This window comes from Platalea leucorodia (genome assembly GCF_965183815.1).
Source record: "Platalea leucorodia genome assembly, chromosome: 5".
Classification (NCBI taxonomy): Eukaryota; Metazoa; Chordata; class Aves; order Pelecaniformes; family Threskiornithidae; genus Platalea; species Platalea leucorodia.
In genome coordinates, this window is record NC_138827.1 from 32,793,453 (window position 1) to 32,811,577 (window position 18,125).

General features: G+C 39.2%; 1 protein-coding gene across 4 annotated transcripts in view; it reads right to left on the reverse strand.

Annotated features, from left to right (window-relative positions):
* The window catches only part of ST3GAL3 (ST3 beta-galactoside alpha-2,3-sialyltransferase 3), a 184,685-nt gene that overhangs the window by 109,846 nt on the left and 56,714 nt on the right, over nucleotides 1-18,125 (reverse strand). For all 4 annotated transcript variants that reach the window (XM_082311506.1, XM_082311508.1, XM_082311507.1 and 1 more), the window contains one exon: nucleotides 4,161-4,253. In XM_082311506.1, coding sequence (XP_082167632.1) covers nucleotides 4,161-4,253 — 93 coding nt within the window. The remainder of the gene's footprint in view (nucleotides 1-4,160; nucleotides 4,254-18,125) is intronic.

The window sequence follows — 18,125 nt, forward strand, 5'->3', positions numbered from 1 at the left end:
ACAGGGCAAGACTTCCTGCTGCAGAAGACAACTTGACTCCTCTCTATCATCACCTTTATTCCTGTGAACGAACACTATTCTTTTTTTATAGTTTATACCGAGGTGCCTAAGACAGAAACCAGGCTCACTATTAGTTTCCAGTTTCCCAAACGCTCCACGGGCCCCTCTTGAAAAGCCTGACACGTTTACTGCTTTTCATTCTTCCATTCTAAAGGCCAATTTAAGCGATAATTATACACAACCGTGTGTAACTCAGCAACTTCACCACCGAGTTCTTCACAAAGTGAGAACTTTTCCTAGCAATTCATTGTGCAGATTTGCTCCAAAACGTCAACCTTCTGTCAGCTTCCCCCAGCCTGTCCCCCAGAAAGGAAGGCTCCACGTGGGAACTGTTCTGCAGTGAATAGCAATGCAAATAACTCCTCTGCTGCGGCTTCACCTTCCCTTAGTTCACATGTAATATTATGATTATCTATCAGCCCATCGGGATCTCTGGCAGGCTTTCTGCTTTTGACAGTTAGACAAAAAGCTTTATTTTTTTTTAATGCCCTTTATAAAGTTGTTCCTCAACATTTTTTTGGCCTACCTCATTATGGTTTATATTTAACTTGCCAAAGTTAATGCTCTTTCCTATTCTCCTCATTTGGATACAATTCCTGCTTCAGAAAAATGACTTATTTCTAGGAGCCTTGTTTACTGATTAAACCGGTCCTTGATCATTTTTGTGGCTTTCCTTCAATCTCCTATTTCCACTCCCTTCTCGGACTTTCACCATCAAAACTGGACACAGTATTCTAGAAGTCTTGGGTTGTGGGGTTTTGGGGGGGTTTGGATTTCTAATTTTAAATCAGCGCTACACACAAAATTTCTCAACTTATGTGTGTACATGTGAACCTGAAATAGCATTTCAGCTATGATATTTTGTTGAGATTACATGAAGCTTTCTCTGTGTCTGTTTCCAAGACAGAGTTTTTCTATCTTGAAGGTATAATCCTGCATTTGTTCCTCCCAGATGTCTTATTTCATATTGGATGTATTAACATATATTTTGTTGGACTGTGGCCATTTAAATCAGGCAAGCCAGACTGTTCTCTAAAAGTAACCAATCCTTTATTTAGTACTCTCCAATAAGCATATCATCTGCATACTTAACCTCGGATTTTTTCTAGTTAGGATTATTGATGAAGGCATCAAGCGTTGGTAGAATGAGAACCGATCAACTGAGGACCTCATTAAAAACAAACAAACAAACAAACAAACCCCACACCATTTAGTCTTTCCTTACCAGCAACCACATTTTGAGGTTTCTCAGGGCATTGCTCTTTAATCCATCTAGCGCTTGCTTATGCGTGGTAAAGTCTGAACTCACATTTTTACCATTAAAGAAGCACTTACCAAGAAGAGTTACATCCTCTGAAAAATATTTATTCTATCTCAACTATTTCCATCATATTTTGCCTATCTACATTTAAAATTGCACTAAAAAGTCAGGAACCTTTAGAATGGGAAAACATTTATTCATTTTATTCATGCTTGAAAACAGCCAAACCAACTTTATCCAAATAACAAAAAAAAAAAACTAACAAAAACACACATTTTATGGTGAAGACCAAGCCTGAAAAACGTCAGCCGCAGAGATGATGTTTTCCTAATGATATGAGCAACTGAAAACAAAAGCTAGAATAAAAGAAATCATGCAGCTCAAATTCTTAAATCAACAGGCAAGCTAATTTGGCTTTAAGAGTTCTAAATATATTAAGTTATGATACCTGCTTGGTAATATTAACTTTGCATAGTGTTTTGAGTACAAGAGAAGTTTCAGAAGAGAAAGAATCTTCAGCGTAGCATGGAATTCTTTGAAGAACTACTGGTCAGCCATCCTTACACCAATCCTAGGTAAACTAATGAAATGTCCAACACTGAATTCAATTAATAAAGAATTAAAGGACATCCTGGGGAAAAAATGTCAACCTTAGTAAGGTTTAGGGTTCATGTTAGAGAAGCAACTGAACATAAATCCACAGCGAGATGCTGTCTTTAGAACTATGAATATGATTTTTTCAATGTACAAACAAGACAACCACCACCTAGTTAGACTAGAGACAAGTTACTATCTCTTTGCATGGTGTTAGTTCAATGCAGTTAGCTACTGGGAGAAGGTGACTGAACAGCGATCTGTAAGTAGCTACTGAGGGAGAGAATAAATAATGCTTTGGATCCTAGCAGGCAAAAAAGCTCCTTCTTGAAGCCAAAGTCTTAAATAAATTTAAAATTAGATTAGATTAATATTTTTGCAATAATGGTTTATCCATAGGAATAATGTAGTACATTATTACCAGATTCTCCATCAATTGAAATCTTTAAATCAAGCTAACTAGCCTGTGATCCATGATGAATTTACTCGAAGAAAACATTGTGTCCTGTGTCACAAAACAAATCAGGATAAGGGACCATTAATGGTATTTTTCTGGTCTTAATAACTGTACTAAACAGTCTTCCTTCTTCAGTGTATATAATTTATCTCTGCAGAATCAATATGTAACAACAGCCATGCCTTGGAAAGGGCAGTTAGGTTTCAGCTGTATAAAGAAAGGAAGGCTTTAGCTTCAGACATCTTACCACAGTTAAATTACCTTATATTCTTCTTCTATACTATTTACATTTAATATATATGCAAATAGAGACTTAAAAGCACTCAAAGTTCTTAAGAGGAGGATGATAGTGTAAGAAGACAACAATAAAGAGGATGGTAAAGAAGGGGATGGTAAAGAAGGGGATGGTAAAGAAGGGGATGGTAAAGAAGGGGATGGTAAAGAAGGGGATGGTAAAGAAGGGGATGGTAAAGAAGGGGATGGTAAAGAAGGGGATGGTAAAGAAGGGGATGGTAAAGAAGGGGATGGTAATGTATCTACCTTCGGTTCTAGTATTTATTGGTATTCTAACCAGAGTTCCAAAATTCACACAGAAGATAATACTACTAATTGTTTGTTTGTTTTACACTGGTAATGGAAAACATAGTCTCAACATTTAATGTTTTGTTTTGTTTTTAAGTCCTGGCTGTAGTATCTGCTGGTTACAAGTCAACGTCAGATTTTTATTTTTAATTTTTAAAGTTTGCAGATACCATGTTTGCCAATAAAAACAAAGAATGAAGATACCACCAGTTTCAGGCTTGGCCTGAAGGCCATGGTCACCCAACATAACCTATATATGTGCAAGTCATGGAAATTCCCTCCTCAAAAGAAATAAAATGTATCTTTTAGAAAAGTACCAGTTGTGTTAAAAAGTCCACAGCCTCTTTTGTCAAAAAGGTCACTGCACTAGAGGATCTTTTCCACATGCATTAGAAGCTTGTACAAAGGTCAAATAACTATTCGGTCAAATTTTCCATTTGATGAACCAAACTGAGATCCTTGAGCCTCAACAGTATAACATTCTTGCCAATCTATCTTCTGAACTGTCTTCAAGCAATTCTACAAACTCCTTGAAATGCAGAAGCCACATGGTGCATTAGAGAAAGCCATAAGCCAAATTTAAAACTAAGTTTTGGTTGATCTGTTATGATTACATTCCTCATTTCTGAAAGCTATCAAACAGTACTGCAACTTTCCACCCTCTCAGAGAGAAACAAATTCTGAAGAAACTAGTAACACTTCAGCTAACAATAACTTCTCAACACATTAAGATGCACAACTTGTTAACAACATGTCTTAAACTCTTTGGAAAACACTACTGCAAAGCCTCCAGGCACTTGAGGGATGCTTTACTCTGTTCTCCCAAGTGTGTGGGGGGAAAGACCACACTTTACTACTCCAGATAACTTAATCTGTCACTTCATGACCGAAGCATCCTAAGCATTGCATCATCTGGTACCAGCAGTGAGCTTGACCACACATCTGTATCATGCACTGACAATATAATTTGTTTTATTATTCAACAGACAGAACTCTCTACTCTTTGAGCAGGCTCCTAGTCAGACTAAGCCATTGCCACTGACCACTGAAATAGCCCAGAATTTCAACACCAGTCTCCCCTTGAACCAATCAAGCAAGAGAGTAATGACACTTTTCAAGGCAATCTCTGCAGATCACCCACCTTGAAGGATGAGAAGTCATCAGGAGAAGAGGGGAAAAAAAAACAACAGAAAACTAATTACTTACTTTGGGAAGATGACAGTCATGAGCGCTGATGCATAACCAGGCTTGCACGCTCCCTCAGAGAAATTTGCATACTTTGATGCCAATTCTGGAGGCCTGGGAAAAAATAAGTTGAGAGTCAGGACTCTCCTTGCTATGAACTGGCTTTTGCAATCATCCAAGTTATTTTTTTTCCTTATAGCTTTTCTGAAAAACAGCTGTGAGGAATAATAGCAAACACAGATGGGTATTTATTTGTTGCAATATAGCATCACAGGAGAACCACAAACAAAGGATAGGGTTAAAGATATCTGAAATACCAGTAAACCACTAGTTTTGCTGAAAGATTTTCATACCTAGGAAGGTAAAGCTCATGGAAGAAAAATCTCAAGATAGCATTTTAGACTTCAACCTTTCAAAAGGAAGAAAACCTAAACAGCACTTTGCTTTGGCTATTTTTCTGAAGTATGACCAAAGTTAAAATTATAGAAAAGTATTATTTAGAAAATTATTTAGACGATACCTTTCAAGCATTTGAAACAAACTGCCGTGCAGTTCTGACAGGCTGTCATCAAGGGATGCATGCTTTCAGTATTTGGAACAGATGACATTGCTGCTGCTCTGTTGAGATGGGCCAAATTCAGAATATTGGGGTTTTTTTCATTTAGTTTTTGCACAAAAACAGGATTAGCAACTCAAGAAAAGACATTTAAGTCCAGTACATACTTTTACCATAGATCTATGCAGTGACCTGGAAAAAAACATTTAATTTTATTTGTGTCCCTATTCACCACCTGCAAAATTTTTACATTCATCCATTTCACAAAAACATTATAAGGGTTAACTCACTTGTGCTTTCAAAGTAACATTAGATACCTTAATGTCAGTCACAGTATGAGAATTATTAATAATACTTCCAAAAAAGATGCATTTACAGTTACACGCTCAACATTCAGTGAAGTTGCAAGTGTTAACTACCACAAAGAGTAAACAGGCAATGTTGTATTTGCTACACCCTTTTGTTAGCAGTAGGCAAGTAATGAAAGGTTTTTTCCTACAGGTCAACAGTAGGAGTCAAATGAAGATGACAGTACAGATCCACAGAGCAGATCCACAAAAATAATTCTGAACAGCCCATGATTATCACAATCATGCTTTCTTTTCCAGGCATCACCAACATGTACGTCACCAATATCACTTAACTAGCAAACTACTGCTAAATGTAATGAGCTCTGTAATTCAGAGAGTTTCAAGTGAGTGGACCCCTCAGCTGACGACAAGGTCCTGGAGGGATTGTGAGCAGTGGTGCAAACAGAATCCTGGCTGGCAAAATTACGTATCTGAATGACAGTAACTCCATGCCTAACTGGTAGTAACTATCCTTCTTGTACTGGTCCTGGGGTCACCTCCTAAGAGATCACTAGCCAGTTCCAACTGGGTGATCAATAGACCCACAGTTAATTTTACCATTAGCTGCATACCGTACAAAACCTCCTAAATCTATACTTCTTGAAGAATAAAATCTATTTCTGCTGAATAAAAATCTAAACCTTCAGCAGCTGGAAGAAGAAATAAACGGGAGAAAATAAAAAGTCACTGTAAGTATTTAATTTCTTAAGATGTTTGCAGATGAAAAGCGCTGGAAGAAGCTTAAGAACATGGACCTGATACTAAGTCTGCCACAGATTTCCTGCATAGTTTCAGTCAAAACATGTAGTATTTTACTATCACAATTCCTTATCTATAGGATGGCAGAACAATACATTTGACTATTTACATTGTCAATTATTTAGAGCAAAGTTTAGATTTCTCTAAATATATTAGACATGGAGAGAGAGATTCAGGTGTAACATTGTCTAGCACAACCCAAATCCATGAGTTCAGTTTCCACAGGTGATATTATAGTACCTATCTCTAAATGAGAGAGATGAGAAAGCATCTAAGACATGAGCATCTATAAGTCTGAATCCTGAAGACTTGCACAGAATGATGTGTGTTCTGACTCCAGGAAGGAAAGGCTTGTTGCTGACAAAACAGAAGGTTTTAATGATGCTAAAATATATCCCATTCTGACACAGTCAAAAGGGACAGCAGGGTGTACAGATCACAGCTTGTTGCAGCATTTCACACATGAAGAAGCGTGGGAAATCTTAATCTTTACCAAGCAAACTTAAGTGTTGCTGGATTTTTACTGTTTAAGCAATATACAGAAACCCCTAATACCAAAATCTTCAAAAACAAGTGGAAAGCAACTAGGATTTATCTGCAGCCACCACGGTAGTGAGTCATTGCTGGCAAACTTGCATAACTATTTCAACAGCAGGCCTTTCTCAAATGACCTCAGTGGTCACACAAAATATCTTGTGCCACAAACACAGGCATTTTTCTCTTTTCTGATTTAATGGCGCTTTCATTATCAAATTAAAATGTCACTCAGATGCCCATCATGGTGTTTCTGCAAAAGAACAGTAGGCTGAAACCCTCATGTATTTGAGTTGCGCAGAATGCCAGTCAGAGCCGCATACTGATGGTGGAGCTGTCAATTACAAAACCCACAAAGATACTCAGAGCTGCTAAAGCCCGAGGGGCTGAGCTGTTAACATTTCTTGGATGTGATGAAGTTCATGATCCAGAGTGCCAGAGGCAGAACAATTCTCATAAGCCAACGGTAGCTGCTATCTCCTATCATTCAACATTTGCTCATCTCCTTTCTTCTAGCTGCATATTGAGCCAGCAGGCTACAGAAAAGTAGAAATGGGCACTCTACATTTTAAATTGATCTAGGGACACATTTTATTTGTTTGATTTCTTCAGATTATACATTATACACTGTCATTGCCAGCAAGCTCATAATGATAAGCCTACATTAGGTGTAACTCAAAGCAAAACATTTAGAGCAAGGCTGGATACAGCCTTGCTGTCTACCATTCTGCTACCACATGAAGCTATCCAAGCTAACATCATTTTAGATATATAAATTTGCTTTGTGTGCTCCCCCCCCAGGATTCACAGATCTCACAGAGATTGCTCTTCCATAAATCGGACTGCAAAACATCCTGCATGAAGTGTGCCATAGAGAACTATACATTTTTCAAACAAATCCAGCTTTGTAAAATCACACTGCTGTTAGTAGGTACAGTTTGTAACAAAAGCGTGTACAGAACTGAAGTGTATGAATAAGCATCTCCTTCATATCTGATGACGGTGTACTTATTACACTGCTGCATATATCAATCCTTCTTTGATTATGTTTCTTCTTTCCAAATGGAAGAAGCACTATTACTGAAAGTACACTCTGCAAAGACCGCCTGACAAATTACCAAAACATGGTGCACGGCATTCAAGAGCTTATGTTTGATTCTCATTTTGTAATCCTGAAGGCTGCTTACAACAGATGGGTCAAGAACTATGCACCAAACCAAACAATATTACTTTCTTAGTGCTTTACTAGTAAATAGCTTCATCTCACTAGCTCCATCACTGTGCCTGGAATCCAAGGCTATCACGATCACACAGAAAGCTGTTGCGGTCAGCCAGCCAGAGCTATCGTGACTGTTACAGCACAAAGGTGCAAGTCTCCTCTACGTCTTGCAGGTCCAAGCATGTTATTTCTAGCTCCTGATTCTCATGCTCCTGGTTCAAGTGAAAGCATCAGTTGGGTTGAGGTAGTTAGCTAGTGGAGCACAAAGGATGTAATTAGATGACATTGCTGACGCTTAAATTTTGCTCAGATTTTGTGCAGGAAAAACCCAGTAAGATAATGAATTTATCCAGAATAAATGAGGGAAACAATTCATAGTCAGTAACTGTAAACATCTGCAGTTTTTAAACAAGTGCCTGCATGAGGGTGAAGTTAAAGGGAAGTAATTGGCTTATTCCACTAAAAAGAAAATGCACTCTTGCCTTTTTTTTCTTACTTTTCTCCTATGAGACTAGCACACATCCTGAATTCTTAAGATCTTCTGTGCTTCTCTACACTGTTATGTGGATATCAATCTTTAAAAAAAAAAAAAAAAATCAGAATTTGGATAAGTTAAAAATCCAGCTGCTTTCAGAGGATTTAGAAAAAGTAACAAGATTTTTCCTTCTGCTTGCATTTGGCAGATGTGTGTCTTCTTTTAATCTCAAATATGAAAACATCACCATGGTTAATTCCTTCATCATGTCTTGATCAGGGACAGCATGTCATCCTTATAGGACTGGAATCTAAATCCATTTAAAAAAAAGAAATTACTAATACAAACTCAGTGTTTGGACTACAAAAAAAAAAAAGCCTGCAACTAAGCTCACGTAATTGAATATTACAAAATCTACTTTAAGGGACAGATTTTGCCTCTTTCCCTTCCACATGGAATTACACTGTGGACTGTAAAAACTGAGAAATTTCATCTGCTTGAGATCATCTTATTTGAGGGCTGAGTTCTCTTGATGTTACTCTTGCACAAAAAATATGTGTACTGATACGTTTCTGAAAGGAGGAAAAGGAGGTCTTTGGCCTTAGGGTTTCTTTCTCTTTGGCCCAAAATAGAGTCTTATACCTATACAGCAGCTCTACAAAGTGTATGTCATGATACCTGAAGAATGAAGAGGAGAGGTGATGAGAACATGAAATGAAAGGCACATAAAACATAGTGGCTATTATGAAGTAATAATGAAATAATATTAGGAAGTAATTTGGGCAATCAAAAAAGGGCAGATCACTAAATCAAAGCAGTTAATGCTAAGTCCCCATTATCTACACCACACAAGACTCCCCATCCCTGGAAACATTCAAGGCCAGGCTGGACGGGGCTCTGAGCAAACTGATCTAGTTGAAGATGTCCCTGCTCATTGCAGGGGGGGGTTGGACTAGATGACCTTTAAAGGTCCCTTCCAACCCAAACTATTCTATGATTTAGGGCATTTCATTTTAGATAGGACTCCAGTCAGATTCTCTGGGCCAGATGTATCCATCACATACATACATGGCTTAATGTTGGCCAAAAGGCCAAGTTGTAGTTTGGACTCTTATGTCCCCAATTAAATATTGTTGCATTTCGTAGACTCCTGGGATAAAGCTTTCAGTTTAATTTCCCCCAAATAAGCCCAGCGCTACATTTCAAAACCAGTTTGTGAACTCAATCAGCACACAGTAAGAAACAATTATGGGATTTGCTTCAAAATTGCAGGACTGCTCCAAACAAGACACAACCAGAGTGGCTAGGGTGTGCATTTGTTTATATTTTAATTAATATCAAAGGGTCACAGATCTTAGAATGGTATTTGGTTTATACATCAGTTATAGTCTAGTAAATAGACAGCTTCCAGTCCTCAATATGCTTTTTCATCACATCTCATAAGCTTGTAAAGCAACAAATCTCATTTGAGGGGGAAAACCCCTGAAATAAAACCATAAGCCATCCCTCCCTTCCCAACTCTCAGAGACTTCTATGAAAAGACGGATGAGAAAGTAAGTGCCCTATCAATTCTCCCCTTCACTACAGACTGTCAGCCTCACAGCAAGTACTACCAGTTCACTTAAAGGCATGGGAGGACACCTTCAGCAGGTCGGGAGATGCAGCTCTTCCACTCTCCTTCAGTTACTGCTATTCTGTCAGAGGAAGAGAAGTCATTAACAACAACAGAAATCATTAGCAACAACAGCAGCCTTCACCTATATAGTAGTCAATTCCCATACATCAGTAACAGCAAGGGACTGAAAAAAATGTATTTGCACATCTGACTTTATAAGTAGAGTCATGATCATCACATCATTTGGACAGGTGGAATCTCCTTGAGTGCAAGACACCATGGAGACAAGATGAGCTGATGAACCCTCCTCTTGGTACGTGGCTGGAGCTCCACGTTCAACAGGAGTGCAGTGTGGGTTAGGAAACACTGAGACAGAAGTTTAAGGAACTCTGATTATGGCTCTGTTCGAAACTTGGGTTCAAAGAATTACACGGCCTGATCATGTAATATTTGCTATTTTTCTAGTTCCAGCTGAGGCAAAACTAAACAAACAAAAGAAAGGAATGAGGAGATAGAAAGAAGAGGAAAAGCAGAATGCTTACACTGAAAGAGACAGGAAATGCATCTATCACACTATAGCCAGCTAAATAGACGTAAATATTTTCAAATGTTACTTCAGTATGTAAGCAAATTCTTCAAGGAGGTTGTATGACCAAATATGAGGAGAGATGGCCCAAATCCCTCTTTCTAAAAAGATATGATGCACGCTAAAAAAAATGTCCTGTTCTGGTTCTCCACCAAGACTTGTGGCTTCTCATGAAATTAATTTCTTAACAGAGAAATAATCAACACATACTTTTATTTATTTATTTGGACTACTCAAGAACACCAGCTGAAGAAGATTAGGTTACATTAAACTGGCCCAGGAAAACAAAGTTTTAAAGACATTCCACCAAAACCCATGATCCGCCTCCATAGCCCTGAATGAAGACATGACGCGAAGTCAATGCTACCCTTTGGGAAACGCACGCTAGGCAGAGGGGCACTGACAGCTGAAGACCACCAACACTGGCAATGCCATTCACCCTTTGTGAAATGTCATCTTTGCACAAACACACTGAAGAGGTTTCCATCCACAAAAAAGGCAAGAGGATCCTACTCCTTACTAAATTCCATTCCTGGTCTTTGACATACTAGGAATTAGAGCACTAGGCAGAAAAAGGAATTTCAGATTAGTCTCTGCAGTGCTAAATACATAAACATCTTAAGAAATACAGCTATAAGTGATTTCTCTATCACAAAGGACTATATCATTGTACCATCTCTTATAGTTCACAGAATCCAACAACCCTACTTGGAGCTTCTCAATTAATAACCTTTTATCAACTCCTAAAAAAGTGTTGGGATCCTTGTGGACAAAAGAATCAATAGTTTTCAAGCTAGAAAGTTTTTGCTTGTTTGTTTTAAATAAGTAAATAAACTAAATGCTGAGTTTATAAAACCAGATTCAAAGGATGCAGATAAAAAAATCCAGGAAAAGTCCATGGCACATTTTGTATGTGACCTCATGCTGCATACTCCTCCAAGAATTGAGTAATATCCCTGATCTCCTGATCTCTTTTGGTTTTTATAAACTTTCCTATTTTTCTTTTTTTATTTCTGTTTCTGTTACGTCTTACCTTTAAGACTAGTAGCACAGAGAAAAAGCAGAATTGTGTTCAAATAGACACAGATAAGGAGTAAAGAAAACAGTCCGTTTGAGGGTTTGTTTGTTTGTGTTTGTAAAGAAACACCGAAAGGAGAAAACTGGCTGAAATACCAATTGTTAGACTAAACAAAAAGCATGAATTACAGAAATTTTATTTTCACAGAAGGCAGCTGTTTACCAAAGAAAGAAAAAAAAAATCAAAAATATGAAGACGAGTGCTCTCTGAGTTTTAAATTATTTATTAATCTTTGGACAAAGAAACTTGTAACTTAATGATGAAGTAACTTGCTGATAATCAACATAATTCCTGAATGTATATTATTGGACTTTTATCTGTTCTAGTTCCCATAGATCCAAAATTACTGGTTTCCATCCTCAGTAATAAGTATCAACATTCTGGTTTTACAGATAAGAGACAAGGATGACCTAATGGAGGATAGCCACTTTTTTGGAGACGGGATGTGTTAGGACTCACTTAGTAGTCAATAAAAACTCTCTCAGCAGTCAACTGGGATTCCTACCTGAACTGCTTTCTGAAAGAACTGTCTAAAGAATGTCTAAATAAACTCTATTTTCCCAAAGTCAGAAATGATAGTGCTCTCAATATTAGAACATGTCATTCTCAAAACTTGCAAAAATTAAATGCTGCGATTCTCTCTTTAAATACCTCTCAAAACCCACTGTTAGCACAATGGCCATAAAAACTGAGCCAATTAAAAGTGAGATGGGAAATAAAATGCTCACCTATCACATCCATTTTTGGCCAAACAAAGGAATGCAAGAAGATAAATTGGAATGACATAATTTTGTTGCTGTAACCCTTAAGTCGTCATCACCAGCCCTCATCCATTACATCTACAAATGGGCAATGCTTTCTTTGGATCAGGAACAGAGTTTTTCTATTTGTAGTGTAATGAATCCAGCATCGTAGGTCCAGGAGAGACAAACAAGTGCTAAAGAGATGTGAATAAATAATTCAACCCAAGTAGAATCCAGGAATCCCCTGGTCTGACTAGTAGGAACTGGTACATCTGAAAACAAAGATACTCCCCCAAAGCCTACAGCTGTGGGGAAAAAAAGATCAACTAAGAATTCCTGAAGCATCATAGCCAAAATTACAGTTTTACATCTTTGGATACTACAGTTCAGTAGATTTGAATGTCAAAATCCAGTGCTCAGCAGTTTTAAATGCCAAACGAGAAAATCAGTTACACTAATGTTTTAATCACCAAATCCTCCTTCTGAAAAATGTAGTTCATTTCATTGCAGAACACGGCCAGGCTACGGAACACTTAATTTCAGAGAAACTCACAGTGTTTACCTACGTTTGAGAGCATGCTGGCACAGCAGAATGCTATGGAAAAGATCAACAGTGATTTATTATTCACTATTTCCCATATCATCAGAACATCAACCAGAATTATCCTAAAGACAATAAACACTAACAGAAGGAAGCACTTCCTTCATATAATATGCAGTTAATCGGTAGATTTCTTTACATCAGTATGTTATAGAAGCCAGATGTTTAGATGGGATCAAAAGCTATTAAAAGGTGTAACAGCATCCCCAGCTCAGGAATACCAAAGCTTCCTCTCCACGGAAGCTGGAGAAAGACACTGGAGCAAGGATCGCTTCACACTGGTGTATTTTTCTCCTTCCCTAAACAACTCTAGGGAGCACTCTGAGACAAGACGCTGGGGCAGGTGAATCTTTGGTCTGGCCATTTTTATTTTCCCACAAAGGAAGCTCGACCCTTTCTGTTGCAGTAGCAGATCTATTGCACAGGCAACTGGCAGAGACCAAACCTTAGGGGAAATAAATCCCACTTGGAAAAAATCTCTCTCAGCTACCTGATAGCAAATCTTTAACAAGAACAGTCCACAAGAACAGTCCCTTTTCAGTTTCTTTGGTAACTTTGCAGGGGTAAGGGTGATAGAGGTTGCCCTTTAAACTTCCCTTTGGAAGATCTGGACAGCCTGGGAAGGAATAACAACTTAACTCCTCTTAACCAGAGAAAAAGAAGACTCTGGATATGGCAAGGGCTTCCCCCCCTCCCCCCCCCCCCGGGCTGGACTGAAATTGAGACGGGAAAAAACCACTGGTCAGTGAATAAATTGCTTTAGCTGGTACGTAGAGGTGACCTCACAATTGGGGCATGTGGTTTAACAGTAGTTTTACAAAATGCTGTATATAGTCATGGGGTTCTGAATTTTTCTCACTCTTCTTTGTGAAGTAGTAGTCCAAAAAAAGCTGTCTTCACTGACCTATATTAGAGACAGACGTCATGAATTCAAACAGACATCAATTAATCTAATAAGTACCACGCTGAAATCTTAAGAAGAGGAAAGCTACATATTGGGAGGAAAATGTTTCCTCCAGAAACCTTGCTGTAAATACAGAACATAACCCTGACCTGGAGGAACCCTTGCAGATACCGTGACTAAACGTGCCCTCACAAAACTAACAAAAATCCAAACTGCTTTAGGGTAAATAATTAAGAATAGCCAGAACTCTTAACAGTAAGAACAGCTGCAGAGCCACCCAGATTAAAAAACTCTCCTGTTTACTCCATACATTGTTCTAGTGAATGCTCTTCTGCTAAGATAACTTCTTTTTTTTTGTTGTTTTTTCACTTCAAAGAGCAGCTGCTTGTCTGAAAAGGCCACCCAACCAACAACCAAACTGCCATATGTAACCACGATGAGTCAGAGAACAGAATAAAGTTTGTCTCAAAGGACTGTGAACAGCCCAATTAATCAGACCTTCCTTCATCTTGTATCACCCTTAACTTCACTGAACATCAGTCCTACATAAGGAGGTTATTTGTGGCTCTCCAAATGAGAGACAGAGAGAAATGGGTTTCGAAGATGTTTGGTGTACAGGCTAAAGGAGAGCTCCAAGGCTGAGCACTGAAATAGGTTTCACCTTTCACCAGGACAAATCCTATCCTCTCCTCCTTGTTAATTAATCAAAATAGCAACACTTCACAAAACCACTTCAGCCTGAGTTCCATGATGATAAAATACAGCTTTGAACCCTGTACAGATCAGAGTCCCTGACTCAGTGATAGAATCATAGAATTCTTAAGGTTGGAAAGGACCTCTGAGATCAAGTCCAACCGTTAACCTAACTGCCAGGTCCACCTCTAAACCATGTCCCTAAGCACCACATCCACAGGTTTTTTGAATACTTCCAGGGACTGTAATTGCACCACTTCCCTGGGCAGTCTGTTCCAGTGCCTAACCACTCTCTCCGTGAAGAAATTTTTCCTAATACCCAATCTAAACCTCCCCTGGCACAACTTGAGGCTGTCTCCTCTTGTCCTATCACTTGTTACTAGGGAGAAGAGACCGACCCCCATCTCGCTACAACCTCCTTTCAGGTAGTTGTACAGAGCAATAAGGTCGCCCCTCAGCTTCCTCTTCTCCAAACTAAACAACCCCAGCTCCCTCAGCCGCTCCTCATAAGACTTGTGCTCTAGACCCTTCACCAACTTCGCTGCCCTTCTTTGGACACGCTCCAGCACCTCGATGTCCTTCTTGTAGTGAGGGGCCCAAAACTGAACACAGCACTCGAGGTGCGGCCTCACCAGTGCCGAGTACAGGGGCACTATCACCTCCCTGGTCCTGCTGGCCACACTATTCCTGATACAAGCCAGGATGCCATTGGCCTTCTTGGCCACCTGAGCACACTGCTGGCTCATGTTCAGGCGGCTGTCAACCAGCACCCCCAGGTCCTTTTCTGCCGGGCACCTCTCCAGCCACTCCTCCCCCAGCCTGTAGCCTTGCATGGGGTTGTTGTGACCCAAATACAGGACCCGGCACTGAGCCTTGTTGAACCTCATACAATTGGCCTTGGCCCATCTATCCAGCCTGTCCATATCCCTCTGTAGGATCTTCCTACCCTCCAGCAGATCAACACTCCCACCCAACTCAGTGTCATCTGCAAACTTACTGAGGGTGCACTCAATCCCCTTGTCCAGATCATTGATAAAGATATTAAACAGAACTGGTCCCAACACTGACCCCTGGGGAACACCACTCGAGTGAAATGACACAACCACCTTTGGGGATTTCTGCCTGCAATGAGGTAAAAAAGGGTCACTAAAAGAGGATGAAAAGGAGCAGGAGGGAGGCACTCAACATTTTGCAGCTGTATAGGACACTGCTCACATTTTTCAAGTCTTCCAGAATAACCCTTTTAAAGAGCTGGGGAGGATATTTCTAAGTAGGAATTAAAAGGTCTGAAATCAAACAGAAGTATCCAAACACATTCAATATGCAAATCAAAACCATTTTGTTTGTTGGCTTTTCAGTTTATCCTTCTTTAACGAGCTGGAACAGATTGCATGGCAGACAAAGAAGAAACAGCACATACATGTTCTGTCAAGTTTTCTGTCCCTCCCTTTGTGGTCCTGATTCTCGTTGCCGAAAGCAGGACTAGGGCTGCAGCTAGTGTCTGGAGTAGCATTTCTGCCTGTTTTCATTTCTGCTGTGAGCTGAGAAAGAGTCACTCGGGCTTCTGTGTAATGTAAGAGTGCAAAGTATTTCATAAAAGTCAATTTAGTTGTTTGGTTTTCTCAAAAGCAACTAGAGAAAACCTCATCCGAGTCTCACAATTCCATTCAAATATCCATAACCTCAGAAACATCTTAAAGCAACAACTACTACACGATTCCCTCCCCGACGTGGCACATCAGACGCAGCTGTAAGTAACCTTCCTGCTGCAAAGTAGCCTTCATCATGTTTTGTTCATTGCAATGGGCATCACACAACACCAGCTCTCCCACCTACCCTTGTCAGGTCTGGGGTCCTTTAGAGTACTTCTCCAGTGCAGACTGGTCAAGGATACTAGCAGCAACATCATGCTTCCTCAAGGAAAAAGCATATTCCAAATTTATCAACCTAATCAAAACTTACCTTGTCCTTCAGTCCTAGAACAACTTTAAACAGTAAAATAAAGAGATTTTTACTAAGCAAGACTTACTGTCAGGTTTCCAGTCATAAGACTGGAAACAAAACAAGTGAAATAAAATACACCTCTGGATTATATTTAACATGGTTCCTTCAGTCTCTCTCACCTAGAGTTCCTCTAGCCTGTCATCTCTGTAGAAGGCTAAGGATCATGGTTTCACAGCATGTGACTACCTGGCAGGTCACCATCCTCTCTTCTGCTAGACAATTCTTCTCAAGCACAGCAATATGGCTTCCTGCTTTCTTTCAGCATAAATGAAATATTGTTTTCTTACCTAATAGATTATAATCACAGCTGTTAAAAGTATGTCTTGGTTTTACTGTCCTTCCCCAGCATGCAAGAAGTCTGTATGTGTTTGTTCCACCAAACTCTTCCTTGCCCTCATGACCTACTACATATTCTTAAAATTTATGTATGGCATTCTTAGCACATACAGACAGCAAAGCTTTGACATCTCTGGTCACATTACAGCAATGCAGAAGACAAATTTAGAGGCAGGCTGAGTAAAGTAAGCTGTCTCTTCCCATACACTCCATTACAAAACCCCCTCACAGCCAGCTACAGAAAAATATAAATTAAGAGCTGACACTAGGCTGTGTCTAGATACCATAGCAAGAGTGTTCTTCAGAGAAAGTGACATGCTTCAAAGGCAAGCTTGATAAACAGTATAGTGTTCCCTTGCTGGAATACACTTGATTTCCATTCAACTGTCAGATGAGGATTCCCTAAAGCATTTCCAAGGGAAAACAAAAGGGAACTAGATTTCTCTTTGGAGGTGGAACAGTGCTGACCTGCAAGAAGGGATCTATGTCAACCCAGACAGGTGCAGAAGAGTTAATGCTTGGTGATCACGTACATGCCTTTGGGGTTTCCAACAGAGGCAACTCTTGCATCAGTTTAATGATAAGCTCACAACTGCTTTGATTCAGGACAGGCAGTGACAAATCACCTGTTTCCACAATGTGTGCTGGTACTTTGTTCATCATTGTATTCTTGATATTGGTCATAATGAACACCAGTGTTTTAACATAAATCCATATCAAAACCCATGATCCCACAGAACATCTCGTCCTTGCAGTAAATTGTATAGCCAATTAGAATTAGAACAAGACTAATTCCGTTAATGGTCTTAAAGCAGTATTTCTAACCTCTTTAACTGAAGTTTTGGGAATAATCAATGCTTAGATAGCCAAACCCATTCAATTTTCATAAGTTATTCAGAGAGCAAGAAGGTCTTTGTAGGAGGAGGGTAACTAGAAACTTAATAAGCTTACCAGTGCAGAAACTGGCCATAACTAAAGTAATTTATCTCTAAGTTTTAGAACAGTTTTCTGAAGGAAGAATGTGAAGTGCAGCTTTTTATATGCTCTTCTCCCAAAAGGATAAAGCAACAGGAGGGCCCCATGTCATTTATGAGCTTATAGATAATCCCTGAATTGGCTTTTGCCACTAAAGTAAATTTAGCCTTCTGTGAATGCAACAACTGTATAAATTTTTGCTCAAACAACAGTTACTAGAAACTTGTAAAGTTAACTAGTTGTAATCATATCCACCCCAGGAAAATAAACAAACATACATACATACATTTAATTAGGTTAATGCTACTGTTCTGAAGAACTACAAGCAAGGTAAGTGTTCCACCTTACAGATATGGAAGGGAAGAAAGAACTGAGCCTTTTCTTTATAGACTTCCCAGTTTTTATACAACTGGCTGGTTAAAAGAACAGAAAACGTGCAAACCCAGTCCTAAGAGGAACGTATCAAGAAAGAAATCAATCTCGCACATACCAGGCACATTCGTGGACATTCACTTGAAGAACAAGCCCATCTAACAAAAAAGTGTTTCCTATTTAATA